At 40.6% G+C, this 16,460-nt stretch overlaps 2 protein-coding genes across 4 annotated transcripts in view; one reads left to right on the forward strand and one right to left on the reverse strand.

The window, feature by feature from the left end:
• abl1 (c-abl oncogene 1, non-receptor tyrosine kinase) overlaps positions 1 to 1,490 on the forward strand; it is a 39,438-nt gene extending 37,948 nt beyond the window's left edge. For both annotated transcript variants that reach the window (XM_017459858.3, XM_017459859.3), the window contains exon 12: positions 1,082 to 1,490. In XM_017459858.3, the coding sequence (XP_017315347.1) occupies positions 1,082 to 1,130 (49 nt within the window). In that variant the 3' untranslated portion in view covers positions 1,131 to 1,490. The remainder of the gene's footprint in view (positions 1 to 1,081) is intronic.
• A 711-nt stretch (positions 1,491 to 2,201) lies between these two features.
• On the reverse strand, positions 2,202 to 14,778 carry rab14l (RAB14, member RAS oncogene family, like). Of its 2 annotated transcripts, XM_017459861.3 has the most exons (8): positions 14,622 to 14,778; positions 8,302 to 8,360; positions 7,989 to 8,042; positions 5,891 to 6,068; positions 5,109 to 5,175; positions 4,803 to 4,890; positions 4,615 to 4,645; positions 2,202 to 3,851 (listed from the first exon to the last, which is right to left on the reverse strand). In XM_017459861.3, the coding sequence occupies exons 2-8, from the start codon at positions 8,351 to 8,353 to the stop codon at positions 3,674 to 3,676; spliced, it is 648 nt and encodes a 215-aa protein (XP_017315350.1). In that variant the 5' UTR covers positions 8,354 to 8,360; positions 14,622 to 14,778; the 3' UTR covers positions 2,202 to 3,673. The 2 variants fall into 2 exon arrangements, with proteins under 2 accessions (XP_017315350.1, XP_047007948.1); XM_047151992.2 differs by lacking the exons at positions 7,989 to 8,042; positions 8,302 to 8,360; positions 14,622 to 14,778 and adding an exon at positions 6,618 to 7,966.
• Between the last annotated feature and the right edge of the window lie 1,682 nt (positions 14,779 to 16,460).

Below are 16,460 nucleotides of genomic sequence, written 5' to 3' on the forward strand. Positions count from 1 at the left end.
CTACAGTAACTGACATGGATGTTTTGATTCTGAACACTACTGTCTCCAGGAGCCAGAGAAGGATTGGTAAAGCAAGATCAGCAACACAAGAACCCATGTATCTGAATGTTTTTTCTTTTCTTCTTTTATCTAACGATCTGTAAGAACGTGAGCCGGCACTCGTTACGTCACTTGGTAACGTTCTGCACACCACTGACTAAGATCCCGGTTACACCTGGTTGTTCTGTGCGTCTCGAGTATCAGGATTTGATCCGGACACGGACCGAATACATCAAACCCTTCGTAATATATCGCGTCACTACTAATATCACCTCAGGACAGGAGATCGTAACCAGAACCTCCTTTCACTGGAAACGAGGAGCGGCTGGCCACGCGTAACGAGCTTTGTCGAAACCAGTTGGCGTTCGTTTTGACCTGTGGTTAAAATCACCATGAAATTTTTCAATCTGATCCAGGATGCATGAATCATCCGGGTGTAAATGGGGTTCAAATTGCTGGGAAACTTTTAAGGATTAGAATCACTAAGATGATTCGAGGTTTTCTGATGGCCCCATGGTTCAGTGGCGTGGTCTTACACACAGCATTAATGGGGGAAAACTGAGATGTATCGAGTGCTTAGAAATCGTATACTTAACCAACCAACGAACCTTCACTGTTAAGTCAGAAACTCTTACTAAAAAAAAAAACCCAAACAAAAACACGTTCCTTTTCGTTTTTACTCGTATTGTTTTTACAGTATTAGTGTTTTGCATTTTCGACACTTAGCCCTCTGACTGCGATGCTTGAGGACGAAGCCTGCCACAAGCTGCCTGTTTTGACGTGGTACTGCCAGTGTTGACTTCTTTTTTTTTTTTATCTTCATAAAAGTCATGCCACTACTCTTTTTTTTTTTTTGTTGTTGATTGTTTTGTTTTTTTTGTTTGTTTAATCCAAGTGTCACAGGTTTTGTACACTAATTTGCTCATCTTTTGTAAATACACATTTCTTGCAATTTCATGCGTAAAATACAAAGCAATTTTGTTACTTGAATGATGGCGGTGTTTGTTCACAGCCCGTGTGTTTCATTTCCTTTACGCCACAGCGCTCTCGGATTGGGATTTGACAGAAGAGCTTCGGTTCATTTTCTATAGAAAGCAGCACGGACAGAGTTGTGCCAGCTACAAGCTCGATCACAGCAGGTAACGACTTAGACACGGACTTCATGGTAGATGCTTCTCCTAATCCAAGGCTGATCATAAACTGATTTCAGTTTGAACGTTTATGGAAGGAGTCTCCAGTGTCGAAGTTTTCCATGACCGGATTTCCTCCTCGAGGAAACACCACCAGTTTCTCAGTAACATGACGATATGCTTTATTTTGTCCAAGGTAGTGATGTATATAAAAATACACTACCAGTCAAAAGTTTAAACACACTCATTATTTATTTTTATATATTTTCCCCACATTTTAGAATAATAATAAAGTCATCAACACAAATGGAACTATGGGAATTATGTTGTGATAATTGAATATTTTAGCATCTTCAAAGTGGAGCCCTATCTGTCTAGAATTTACAGAAATGTGTTCTTGGCGTTTTCTCACCCGATTTCTTGAGGAATTTCCCGGAGGTGCTTTTTAAACAGTATTAAAGGCGCTCACACCTACGCTGGACTCTTATCAGCTGCTTTTAGAATATTTCGCTCCGAGTCGTCTGTTTAAGAAATTTAATTTTTGTAAATAAAATGTTAGTTTTCGAATGAAAGAAATGAATATCTCGGCACAATTATATTTTTGAGTACAACACAGATTTCAAATGTTTAATCACACTCCGTCAGATCAAAAGGGTTTGAGAAACATTTCAGTCGAGTGTCCACAAACTTTTTGACCGGTAGTGTACGTCTTTCATTAATAAATAAATTATACTCGTTGGAACATTGCTGTGGTATAAGAGTAAGTAAATAAAATATGGATTATGCCGTCATTTAAAAAAAGTCAACGTTGCAATGGTAACAGTAACAGAACCTGCTCGTGCCACACCATCGCTGATTAGTTTCTGATAGTAGCACACCCCCACCTGTTTTAATCCTTACATATTAAGAAAGAAAAAAACTGGCTTCGAACATTCAATCAAGATGCTGTGCACTTCCCAGAAATACCAAATATTACTAAGAATGTTTAATAGGATGAACTTATTCAATACCAAAAAAAATCTAATACAACAGTTTCTGTTTAGAATATTTTATTATCATTAAAATCAAAATATCAACATTTGAATCTTATACACGTGAGAATGCGTTTTAATGTTAGTGCAGCTCCTTCAAAATGTACTCGTATGTATAAAGTTCGTACGACTGATGGACGCAGCCGGAAGTGGTTACTCGGACACTGAAGAGACGGACGGAGCATGAAGAACTTCCTCTAATGAAACCGCTCGCTTCTCAAAGGCTTTGAGCAGCGTTCTCTCCGTTCTCTCTAAAGAACTTCCAGTGTAGAGCTGAAGTCAAAGGTGGATAGGATTTTGTCGCATGTAAGGGGGTGCGTGGTGGAATTGAACCTGAACACCCTGTAAGCAAAGCGAGAGAGTGTCTAGACACACACACGTTTAGTCATAGAAAATGTTAAAGAATTTCCTAGTCAAAGGTTACCAGTGACTCACGTAGCCGCTGTACAACTGAAAGAGTGCTGCTCTAAACCCCGCCCCCGACATATTTAGCCATATATACAGCTGCTGAGTAAGTGTTTTATACGGTACGCTGAGTGAAACCGACACTGATCTCCTCTTCCCTCCAACGCCACAGGTGTGGATTTATACCTTTTCTGATCTGCAGTGTTTCTGTACAAGCCTATAGCACAGCTGCAGGTCAAATTTACAGCCAGAGCAAGCGCATCTACCACACGGCATTTCACGAACGAAGCTGTTTCCTGTCACACTGAGACCAAATCATAAAATTAAAAAAAAAACAAAAAAAAAACACCTCTCTCAACCATGTAAAACTGCATGTTTAATTCTGAGCAACAGAATAAGATTAATCAGTGATGGCTAGAATAATAACATGAATCATAAGGCAACAAATCAAATGCTGGTTTGAGAAGGGAAAACTGAGGCCCAGCACAAAAAAATCGGGAATCTTGTAAAAGATTAAGCGAGGAGAAGTGCCTTTTCGTAAAGTGTCGAGAGAGAGAGAGAGAATTGACTCAAACATCCCCAAACAATGAACACGCTATAATAACAACACACACTGTTAATCTGACGGGATTCTGCTGCTAGTATGGACGTACCGTCTGATCCTGAGTACCGGTATTACGGTCAATACTGTCTCGGAATCGATTTCTGTTCCGATGGATGCTTTTTGAACATTCGTGGTGTCGACTGACGCAACAGATCGCTGATTAAACACCATCACGCCGCCATCGTGCTTCTCGCACCTCTGACGGGTATCGGATATCGGCCGATACTCAGGCAGAGCATGAGGGAAGGAAAAGGACAAAGCGGTTATCAAGTGAAAGAGAAAGTGATGGAGCGGGGGAGAGTCACGGACAAACAGTCGAGTCTGTGTGTAGTTGCCTCCGTTCGTCGGCCCCTGCTCACACCCCCCTGCGAGTTGGGAAAGGACGAGGCCGGGCGGAGTGATAGAAGAGGAGGAGGAGGGAGAGGTGAACAGGGATGAGAAGGTCGAGTGAGTAGTGTTGGTCATTAGCAGCCACATGCTCCCCTCTGAGGCTGTGCTTCGCTGGTTAGCCTGCCGCCCTGCGGGGCAGACGGCTTGTGCTGGACCCCTGATTCGGCCGCGTTCAGGTCCAGGCTGCCGTCCTGAATGTTCTGGTAAATCTTTTTCGCCGCCTCCAGGAAAGCATCCTCCACATTCTCGCCTCTGTGAGAAAAAAAACACAAACACGGGTAAGACGACCGCACCGCATATTTCATGCTGACGGACATCTTCACTAATAAAGCGTGACTGCGTTCCTCTCCCACACAACAGAATCGTGTTGGATGATGATAGGGTTATCGAAACGTATTTACAGCGAATCATCATTTACGCCTGTAAATGCTTACATTATAGAATTATAGCAGAAGCATACAACTTGGACTAGCTCCTAACATGAGTTAATAATTCATCAGGATTACACACATAGTATTTAAACATTAAACGCAGGTCATGGTGTGCGTCTTTTTTTTTTTTTTTTTTTTAAATACACTGCTATAATGGAATCGTCGATAGTTTATCTAATATTTTGAGATGCTGCATTTTTGATTTCTGTGAGCTATAAGCCGTAATGACCGAGCTTAAAACAAACAAACAAACAAAAAAAAGGCTTGAAATATGTCACTTTATGTGTAATGAATTTAGAATATATAAAAGTTCCACTTTTTTAATTAAATTACGGGGAAAAAACCTGAACTTTTCCACGATATTCTAATTTTTAGAGATGTACCTGTAAATGGATAAAGTGTGCATGTTCTTTACTTAATATTTAAATTTAAAAATCTCATTGTTGGCAAACTGCTGTGGGAGAAGAGGAATAAAATCCTACAAACAGCATACCCGGTCACGTTTTATTCCTCACTCATCAACCCGGTGCTGCAACTAAACTCAGCATACGTGCAGCTCATCATTACTGTCTTGACTAACTTACGTTTTTGCACTGGCTTCCAGAAACAGCAAACCTGCAGAGCAGAGAGGACAGAAATGAGTAAAAAGAGCAGTGCTGCAGTTTGGGGATGTTTACAAGAACCCGGAGTGTTGCTCAGGCGCAGCATGGATAACAATAATGCGTGTTATATGCACATGTGCTGACTCCCATAACCTCCATCATCATCTCACCGTTCTCCTCAGCGAACTGCTTGGCTTCTTCATACGTCACATCTCGCTGAGCTTCCAGGTCTGCTTTGTTACCTATGAGAATGATCACCTGTCTCACACACACACACACAGACAGCTGTCACTTTCTAAAAGATATATCCTGACACGGGTACACTCATTAAAAATACATCATGAAAGAGGCTTTTGTTTTGGGGTTGAGAGGGAAACACTGCGCTTGGCACCGAGGCGTATATAGCGTAGGTTATTTGAAAACTCAGGAGCGGGGGGCATGTAAAGTAAAAAAGGCTCCTGCAGATGTCTACTCACAGTATTGGGGTTGGTGAGGTTCCTGGCATCCGTAAGCCAGCTACTGAGATGGTTATACGTGCTTCTCCTGTCAGAGTGACAGACAGAGACGGGGAGACAGAAAGAGAACACTAGTTGTTAGGAGAGCGATCGGAAACACAAACCGTGCACAGCAGACAGATGCCACATAACACACCTGTCGTTATATTCTGCCTTCATGATGAACACAAGTACGCTTTATATAACCGCCTGACGTGCGATCGTTATCCTACGATGTTAGGGTAAGATATCGGATGGTCTTGACTTAAAAAAAACAAAACAAAAAAACAAACAACAACCACCAACCGCCATATTGCGGCCTTAATCTCGACTGCTCGGTTATATCCTGTCTCAATTGTAATATGCTTTGAATAAAACGTTATCCAAATGAATAAAATCTAAACCTTAATCCCGTCGCTTTGTGCGATCAGGCGTCTACGTCACGGTGGGTAAATATTCTCACCATCTAAAGTAAATATCCGTACACTCATTAAAAATACATTCATCCTGAATGAGGCTTTTGTTTCGGGTTGAACGGCGAGCTGTATTTATTTTACTGCGATCTGAAAGTACAGTAAGATTTCATTGAACAACTTTGGCGATAGATTGGCAAAGACCAACATTTTGGGCTGGTTATGTACGAGGGGGGTGGAAGAGGCTTTACTGGAGTTATTTGGGGAGACAAAAGGCTCTGAGCTATCCGCCTCGACGAAACGAGTCTTCGGTATTCTAAACAATACGCTGAAGGATGAGCGGATTGCTACCTGGTGATGTCGTACACCATGAGCGCTCCGGCAGCACCCCGGTAATAGCTGCGTGTCACGGCTCTGAAGCGCTCCTGCCCTGCCGTGTCCCAGATCTGCAGCTTGATCTTCTGCCCGCTCACCTCGATGATCCTCGTTCCGAACTCCACGCCGATTGTGTGGGGGCAGTCGGCCATGACTGCAGGGGAAGCAAGACATTACATCATTTCTACGATCGGTAAGGAAAACAAAATGCCTCACAAATACAACTGTACAGATCAGATATTTCACGTCATGCTTCAAAGATGAGCCGCAGATGATTCAGTGAGAAAGTACATTCGCACAGGGCTTTTCTACTGGACTAAACCCACAATCCCACACTCTCTTGTCATTTTTCATTGCCGAGTGAGCCATAACAAAAGTACCCACTCTAGTGCTAGTTATCCTTCTTGCCAGAGTAGCAAACAGGAAGTGGTTAGAAATAGTGCAGATCAAGTGCAATCGCTATGAATCATCAGACAACAAGCATGGCACAGCAATCGTCAGTAATAGTGTCTGATACCGCTCCCATGAACTTAAAACAGCATCTTCACAAAATCTAACTGGGGCCTTAAAGACAAGCATCATTTCACAAATGATGCCATTACCCCAGAACATCCGGAAACAATGCCTTATACTTTCGTGTGACGGGAAACCGACAGACTACTGAGAGTTCTGGATTCTGATTAGCAAACATGCCATGTCTTACCACAGTGTCCAGTGGAAAATTCAACTACGTGGCCAAAAGAATGTGGAAACCCGACCATCACACCCACATGTGCTTTTTGAACATCCAATTTTCTGGTTATAATAACCTCTACTCTTCTGAGAACGCTCGGGGGCTGTGGGGATGCGTGTCCATTCAGTCACAAGTGAGGAGCAGTAGCGAGGTCAGGCACTGACATTGGGTGAGGAGGCCTGGGGTACAGTCTGTGTTCCAGTTCATCCCAAAGCTGTTCAATGGGGTTGAGGTGAAGGCTCGATGCAGGACACAAGTCTTCCACTCAGTCCTTGGCAAACCATGTCTACTCACGGAGCTCATTAGGGGCACAGTCATGCTGGAACATGAAGGGAAATTGTACTCCTAAAGAATACACAAAAGTCATCCTATGCAACTGTGTGCTTACGACTTTGTGGCAAAAGTTTTGGGAAGAACCAAATATAGGTACGACGCTCAGGTGTCCAAAAACCTTTGCCCATTATCGTGTACCAAAAGAGACACAAGCACATAAAGCAGAGGTGCCAACATTGTTAATGAGAAAATGCTATACCGAGAGAATAAAATGAATTTTACCACAAAACCATCCCTAGTGTATGTGGGTGGACAAGACGGCTCTATCCCAACAGCATAAATAGCCCGGCCCGGCCACCTTTTTTCTGCTGGTTCACAGAATGACGCACGCGAATTCACAGGTCAAAGTTAAACGAAAGCAAACGAGCGTCTTTCATGCCCCATGTCCTTTCTCCTTCAGTGTAGTAGCTTTTCTGTTGGGAGAATTTTACTGCCATTTGGTCTGACTGCTGACTTTTTTTTTTTATATCAGGAAAGCTTACTTTTCAGGTTCTCATAATTGCTGGAGTTTCAAAATCCATAAATGTGATGACTAAACCATAGCAGCTCTGCATAAAGAAAGGACTGGGTTCAATTGGACTCAGAAGAATAGTTCTATACAGATCTATGAAGAACTGAACACCTATAAAGATTTGTTTCTCATTTCCTCCCATAAAAAAAAATGAAATGAAATAAAAACAGCTAGAAGAGCTAAAACACTAGAACAGCTGACAGCGTTTCTCTGTTGCACTCTGTAACCCCTTTCTCTTCAGACTGCACAAGTTCCTGTTTATTTTGTGCTCTCAATGACCCACTTTGTGTGGAGTGATACAGGATGCATCCTCAGTGAAAGACGGGCGGCGCATCTGGAGCTCCGCTCCCTCAGTCAATAGTCCTAAAACTTTCATTATGCGTTTTTGGAGAAGACATTCATCATGCACTATTCACCGTCAAGAAAAGCATCACCCTGGCATGCCTTGTGCTTCCGTAGTCGAGTTAAAATGGTGTGATGTTGGGTGTGGTACTTACATTTCTTTTCCGTGAACTGGTGAAGCAAACATGACTTGCCTACCCCCATGTCCCCTGAGGAGAGAGCAGAGTGAACGTGTTACATTCTACACAGAAACGTCATGGTAATGTGTCGTGCAGAACAGTGATTCTGCTCTCCTACAGAGCAAGTAAAGACAGTCGTGTACGAGATTTGCAGACAAAGATAGAGAGGTGGAAGAAACGCACAGTCATGAGGGATTAAATATGAACGGAATGCAGTCTGCCAGCATAGACTATGGAGTAGTTTTGTCTGACCCACTTATAACCCCCATGCTCTCTTGTTCCTACTTACCGATGATGATGTATTTAAAAATGTACGAGTAGTTGTACGGTGCGGTGGCCATTGTGGCTCTAAAAAAAGAGAGAGAGACAGAGAGAGAGGGGGGTTAAATCATCTCAGTGTAGATTTGTCAAACGTCCTGTGCTCATCCCAGGATTGAACATCTGCACTGAACATCCTTTCAGCACACTGCACTGTTTGTCTTCGCTCTTCAACACACTAATCGCAATCGCACTATCCGCAGTCACCTCTGGCTGGCTCGTTAAGGATCTACATCTGGATTTCTGTAAAGCAGCATTCTGACAGACAATGTCAACGTTAAAACCACAAACAGAAAATGATGCATTTGACGTAGTGACTGGTGCAAAATCTGTAAAAGATTATGATCTGTACTAACAGAACGTGCATACTCAGGGTGGGGTGGGTGGGGGGTGCAGCAAATGGAAATTTCCATCAGCGATCAATCTTAAATGTTGGAAATTTCCATTTTCTCAATGGGACTTCATACCGTCTTCATTTTCTTGAGCATCGAACATGATGCGTTTCTCCACTTGTTGATGACGCCGGGCAGAATAACAGATATTTTGGACACCCTGATCAACAGGTTTATTGGAACTTTGATAATGAACCTAAATCTGTCAATAATCGGATTTTTAGTAGCACTGCTACAAGAGGTCAAGCTTTTAGTTGACTGAGATTTTCCAGTAGCGAGACTTCTTACAGTACACGTTCCTTCAATTAAAAAGGAAACGACTTTATAGTCAAAAGTAGCAGTCACTCTGATAATATGCATCTACATCTATACAAACACCATCAAAATAGGAATTTATGGTTGATTAGAAGCACAACAGACTCAAGATTATCAGTTGCAAACAACTTCACTGGCAAATATTTGAGAGTTTTTAGGGTCGCAGACAATCCTGTCCTTCTTCAAAGACACTTCGTATTGTGTTGTTTTTTAAAATGTATTTAATTTAATACATTTTTGTTTACTGGATCATTAAAGACCCCGTGAAGCACCTTGAAACATGCAGCGTTATACCATGTGTTAACATAACTGCCACTGAAACAGGCACTGAAGGCAGGGCGGTACATATCCAGTGGCCCCTCCCCCTTTTAAACTAGCCAATAGTGTTTAATTTACCTCACAGCCGGGGGTTAACCCATACTTGATAGTAAATACCATGGATTTTTCTAATGTTGGGCTTCAGATTCTAAAGAGCGTTTGATGATGTTATCCAAACTGCTGATCCATACTGGTGGTACATTTTGAATGCGTACATCTTATCATCATGCGAATTTTGTCATTGTTTTGGAGCACACTAGCTTATAGATAACCTGTGAAACTGAACGGAATTTATTACACTTTGATTCACACTCGGCAAAAAACTAATATGTGAAGAAGAAAAAAACTGAGCTGAAGTAAATAGTGCATCAGAAGAGCATCACCGCACTAGCATACTGTTTCTCGTGCATGCAAATTTATTACCTTTCTCGCCTGCTTTCTAAGAGAGAACGAAATGGGGAATGTTAATGGTGCAATTCTGCTGACTAAGGAACATCTGAACAAAACAAATACCACAAATATCTAAACAAAACAAAACAAAAAATGTTTTTGAAAGGTGAAGCTTTAAAAAAAGAACCCACACAGTTCATTATAAGTATTCAGCAGTCAGCTACAACAGCAAAACGGTGCATCAAGTGTATTTCAAAGACGTTTAACCTCAAAGGATTTACCTAGTTAAGTCAATTTATACCTAAATAATGAAAGAGCTGTTGCAGAGGGCTGCGTAGATGATCTCAGAAAATCCTCAGAAACACTAATCCAATTTTGTTCAGCAAAGAAACAGAGAACATCCAGATGGTAATAAGACGAGACATTAGCCAGAGGATATAATTGTGTTATGTATTAAAAGCTGCCCAGGCCTCTGAAATATGGCTTAATAACATTACCTTACTTTCTGGGCTAAAAAGCATTCGTAAGCAAATGTGTTAAGAAACAAACCACACTATTATACTAACTGATGATCGGCGCCATCTTAACATGGAGTCAATCAGTTCTGAACCGAACACACACACACACAAGTCTGTACTCCTTTTCCATGAAAGACTGTAATGAAGTCACGCCAGTTATGTGAGATTGATATCGATTTTGGAAAATCTCTAAGCAATTTTGTTTCGTGATTTAGAAACACAGCATGGTTGATTTTTTCTTCTTCCCCCATTCAGAAACTGTACGCTCTCAGCACGCTGCTGCTTTCTCACCTTGACTTCCCTCCCATATGACCCTGCGTCACGTGACACTTTCATTAGAGTACATACGAAACACGTGAGACTTCGGAAGTGCGTTAACATAACGTTAACACGACACTCTTACCCTTGCGAGGCGATCCGAGACCACAAATCTGAGCTCACGGTACAGAAATATGACCTATCCTATACCTACACTGCAGAGTTATAAACTGATAAAAGCTCTCTCACTTCAAACTCAATGTGCAGACCTGCATTAAGGAGAAAGAGGAAAGCATGTGATCAGTCTGCGTCTCAGCACTTCCCTTCCCTGATTCAAAAAGCAGAAATCTTTCACACGTGCTTCTTTTTTTTTCCTGCAGAACAGCACACTCTTTGATCCACATGTTCAATCATTACACATAACGAGCTGCTCATTTATCTTTAGGGTCGTGGTGGATCCAGAATCTATCCCTGGAAATACTGGGAACGAGACAGGGAATACACCCTGGATCGGACACTAGTCCGTTGCATACATACGCATACATCCTTACACATGGGCCGTTTATGCACCTGGCTCGTTTGGAGATCTATGTGCGCTTTCTCCTTTGGTTCGGTTCGTTTAGACGTATATGAACACGGCAAACGCACCAAAACAATTCTGCAAACGAACTCTGGAGCGGTTTGCTCGTAGTGAGAAAGCAATCCGACCTAACGGACCAACCTGTATAGCGATGCATGATGGAAACGGCGTTACATAAAAAGCGTGCTTGTTTTGGACCAAAGACTTGCTTGTATCTTTCTCATTTGTAAGTCGCTTTGGATAAAAGGGTCTGCTAAGTGAATAAATGTAAAAACGAGGTAAAACGCCTCACTGAAATTTGGTCTGACGAACACGTCACAGGTGTTTAGTGATGAATGATAACTACAATTTACAAAAAAATAAAAAAAAGCCACAATAAGCTCACGGCCAATTTAGTGCGTCAAATCCACCTACCGATGCCGGAGGAAACCGGAGAACCTGGAGGAAACTCACGTACACAGGAAGAACTTAAAACTTAACACACTGGTGTTCAAAGCAGAAATTTGGTCTGTTAAAAACCTACATTTATGAATGAATGGGAGACACGTTCGACAGTGAACAAGTTGTGTGTTCAGGGCCGTTATTAGCGTATGTAAAATATACAGGTGAAGAGTTTTATTTAGTGACGGATGTGAGCTCCTGGAAACAACAACACAAAATTTCTATATTTTATGTACAGAATAAAACACAGTGGGTCGTCCTGTTATACGGAAAAATAATACTCATACAGCACAGCAATTTGTCAATGATTATCATGTTACATTTATTAATAAACAAAATCTTACTTTTAACCATACACAGTTACAATGAATGCTGTGGAACGGCCACAAAACATTTCCTGTTATCGCTTATTAATAAAATTTATTCAATTCGATTTATATAGCGCTTTTAACAATGGACACTTTCACAAAGCAGCTTTATAGATATCCGGATATAGATTTATCCCTAAGCAAGCCAGAGGTGACGGTGGCAAGGAAAAACTCCCTGAGACGACATGAGGACGAAACCTTGAGAACCTTGAACCAGACTCAAAAGGGAACGCATCCTCGTCTGGGTGATACTGGATAGTGTGATTATAAATAATTACTCTTCTACAACTGTGTACTATAGAGTCAAACAGAGCTAAGTGTATTGGAAAGACAAGCATCAGGGTCATTTTTGATTTCAGTAGAGTGCATAAAGCCTATAATATCCACGTAAAGCTCACCACCGTACGATGAATGAGATCTTGGCGTAATTTTTAGCAAGAGGCTGTCCATGGGAAACCATCCAGATCAACATTACAACAGTATAAAACAGTCGTTTCCTATCCAGGCCTCTTTTTCCCCCTCCTCTATCTCGCAAAACACGCAACTTGTCATATTACCACAGAAACAGACTATGACAAAGCACTAACACTGGAGACTCCTTCCACTGATGTTACAGACATATGTCCTTTACTAAATAACACAAGCTTAAATTCTCTATATTGTAAATCCTAGATTATGTTGATCGTTTGGCATAACATATTACTAGTGCATTATTATAAGCCTGTGATTTGAATTACAGCTGGAACTACTATTAAAGCTGCTGCTGTTGTGACCAATGAAATAGAAAATACGTGTGTGAACAGATGTGTTATAAATGCAGTATGATAAATGTCAGACGATGTTAACATTAGCCAGCTATACACTAGAACTACTAATGCTAGCTATACTGAACCTGTGGTTTCTTCTAAAACAATACCTCAGGAACCACGCTACAGTTCTCAATAGCGGTGTAACAATGCCTCATGACATGATGCATCACGATAAAGTGACTGTGCAATTCATATCCAGGAAATCAGCATTCTGTTAATGACACATCTGATCCAAATCTGTGCAACCCATAGCGTTAAAACACGGTGTCCCAAGTCTCCACACATAGGGGAAATGAACACGTTTAGCAAAACGTCTTCCAAATTTTTTTTTCATTCTTTGTTTATATTATTATTATAATATATACATATATATACATTTTTTTTTTTGAAGATAACCTTTAAGAATGCCTTTAACAAATAGAATAATGTATTGAAAGCATTCTCATGGCTGGATCATGAAGCTGTCGGTTGCGATGGACATGCAATTACATGCATAACACCAGACGTGTTAACACGAGTTTATCATGAGTCAGAGAGACGACTCCGTGTGTGTTTACCAAAAAAACAAAAACAAACATAAGGCAATCATGTAGAGGACGGTTTGTAAATTACATGTACATTTCCCCTGTGTATTGAGACTTTTCAGACACCCTGGATAGATATGCGCACCATTGCTGAGAATCCCAGGGGCATTTTAGCTGACTTTGGAGCTCTATTTCCGGTTAAAGTGACCCCTCAGGCCCTGCTACGGAGATCACTATTTTTTCCAACGATCATTTTTGCCCGGCTCTGAGACTGTTTGTTCGTTCACACTGTGTTTTTTTGGGGGGAGAATTTATAAACGTATGTATATATTTGCATAAGATATGACGAAGCTGTAGTACATTTTGTTTACAATATTAAACCTTTGTTTATAGCAATTATTTATTTACTTACATAGAAACAAAACATGCATTGCTCTGCATTGTTTATGACTCAAAAAAAAAATTTTTTAAAGGTGTGATTTTTCAGTAATCAATTCTTTAGTTTCTTCATTAAAATGCGGTTCCAAAATATTATGAGAATCGACTCGTTGAATTGAATCGAATCGTTGAATCGAATCGACACGAATCGTGACCGGAGTGTATTGTTACAGCTCTTGTTCTTAGAAACTGTCTGCTGTTTAGTGAGAATTAACAGCAATTAATTGTGCAAACTAGTCAATAATAAATCATATATATCGCGAACACTAGCTATGTATCTATTAAAGACATAAAAGCCCAAAGTGACACAATGCCTGGAGTATATCAGACATTAACGGTGGTGCCATTAGAAATAATAGCGTGTTACTGAATATCTTTGCTTACTTTATTTATTTATTTATTTGTCTGTCACGCACACAAGAACAAAAACAAACAAATCACTTCCACTGATGACATTCAAAAGGTCCACTTAAATGTTATTTAAATACATTCAAATGAGTCGTGTGTAGATGTCGGCTAGCCAGTCGGACAACACACAATGATCCCTATTTTACATTATACACATGCTAAAGTAAAGCTAACAATGAATAATGCTAGATAGATAGGAAAGTAGCTACGAATTGACTCGTATCTAACAATTTGAATAAACAACCAAAATAAAATAAAATGTAATGTGGGTGTAGTCCGGTACCCTGCTTCCTGTTTTCCCAGACACACCAACAGTCCACCAGTTTGCTTCTTGCATTAGCTAGCTAGCCTGCTAAGTTGCTAAGAGGAAGGACAGCTACGCTTACCTGAATAAAATTAGCTAGCATGCTAACCGGTTCTCCCAGGCGTTTTTACTCCAAATATTCACTCTAAACAGGTACACCAAGAGACTGTTTTCGTGGTAATAGTACTACAGTGTCGGACAAAATTAGACACAGATAAAAGTCCTTACCAGGGGATGTGGTGTTTGTTTTACGCCGTGAGCTTTCCGAGCGGATTTGCAGCTTCCTCTGGGCTGGAGGAGGGAGACTGCCTGCCTGTCCAAGATGGCGGCCAAACAGGGTTTCCTCTATTGTACACAAAGGGCGTCTGACACCGCAGAAAATGTGTCAGAAATAATCATTTAATCATGTTTATTCGTTAAATAAGAGACGTCCTAAAAACACGAACAAATAAAGCGATATATTTTTTGTTGTTGTTATAAGTTTACAGCAAGAGTGAAATGAATCTAACAAGATTTTTTTTTTGCATCACACATGATTGTTAATCTAATCTATGTTGAACCATTAAAATGAAAGCAATTAAAATAGTAACCTCCTATTAAAACCTTAGTTTCTAATTGACCAAGGTTTCTAAATCGCCAGTCAAATACACCGCATGACCAGAGGTTTGTGCACACGTGACCATGGGCTCCTTCCCCAAACTTTTGCCAGAAAATTGGAAGCACACAGTTGTATAGGATGTCTTTGTATGCTCTAGTGTTAAGATTTCCCTTCACTGGAACTATGTGGCCCAGACCTGTTCCAGCATGACAATGCCCCTGTACACAAAGCGAGCTCCATGAAGACATGGTTTGCCAAGGTTGGAGAAGAAGAACTCGAGTACTAAGTCATTGTTAATGCCCATGGTTTAATGGAATGAGCATATATGGATGTGATGACCAGGTATCAACATACGTTTGGCCATATAGTTTATCTTTCTGATAAATTATCAATTTGGTATTCAAGTAAATGTCTAAGGTATTTTAACATAGGTAAATATCATTCACAACAACCTATATGCATATTCTTGAATAAATAATTTCTAACATTAATAAAACCTGCAAGGTCTACAGCATTTGCCAGTCCCCGCCCACTATAACTACATTTTATCTTCCAATACAATCACTAAATTATGTGAAACATATTAATAATGTTCATCATCATATTTCTTAACATTAATGCATGAATTCGTTTAACATCTCAGGCTTGAAACATGCTTTTCCACGAGTAATCTAAGTAAATTTATGCTTTTACAAAATTCACTCTACCTGAACTCATCCCCCCCCCCCCCCCCCCATTAAATTTTTGGACTATTCCACTATTATAATTCCACTATTTTAAGCTACATGTTCATCAGGAAGATGGCTTGCTGATTTTCCTGAACATCATAGGGAGAAGAAAATGAAGTTTAGTCATTCTTTTTTGTTTATTTTCACCGATATTGTGACATTGACTGACAAGTTATATTTGAAAGTACACTCATGCCCATCGCAGGGCACAATAGCACATGCACATTCATACACTACGGACAATTTGGAAATCCCAATCAGCCTAGAACACATGTCTTTGGACTGGGGGAGGAAACCAGAGGACCCGGAGGAAACCCCCAAAGCACGGGGAAAACATGCAAACTCCATGCACACAGGGCGGAGGCGGGATTGAAACCCCAAGTAGGTTACTATTTCAGTGTATTTCTAAACAGATATTTAAACTGTATTTAAAGCAGAGCCATAGAGACTTTAAAGAATTTGTACCCAATTCTAGTTTGCAGACTGGGAGTGCAGCACGTTTAGGTAATATTAAACTTATTGCACCCCTGTTTTTAAAGAACATGCTGATATATTTAAATGTACTATACCAAAATAATTACCTTTTGTTTGGTTCTGTTTATTTCGAGTTACATTAATTTGTTTGGGAGAAAGAGAGATTTGCAAATGAAGAAGAGAGTCGAGCATTAGCTTCATTTTACTGACTACAGAAATTTTACTGTTGAGCTATCACTGCCAGTTGCTGAGAAACAGAAGAGAGTC

This window comes from Ictalurus punctatus, chromosome 28 (genome assembly GCF_001660625.3).
Source record: "Ictalurus punctatus breed USDA103 chromosome 28, Coco_2.0, whole genome shotgun sequence".
Classification (NCBI taxonomy): domain Eukaryota; kingdom Metazoa; phylum Chordata; class Actinopteri; order Siluriformes; family Ictaluridae; genus Ictalurus; species Ictalurus punctatus.

Excerpts from the sequence above, each read along its gene's own strand:
- rab14l (XM_017459861.3), bottom strand. The coding sequence starts at position 8,353 with ATGGCCACCGCACCGTACAACTACTCGTACATTTTTAAATACATCATC. Across the intron at positions 6,069-7,988 it reads CCAGTTCACGGAAAAGAAAT|TCATGGCCGACTGCCCCCAC; the intron begins GTAAGTACCACA and ends CTTCCCCTGCAG. Across the intron at positions 4,646-4,802 it reads GCAGTTCGCTGAGGAGAACG|GTTTGCTGTTTCTGGAAGCC; the intron begins GTGAGATGATGA and ends TCTGCTCTGCAG.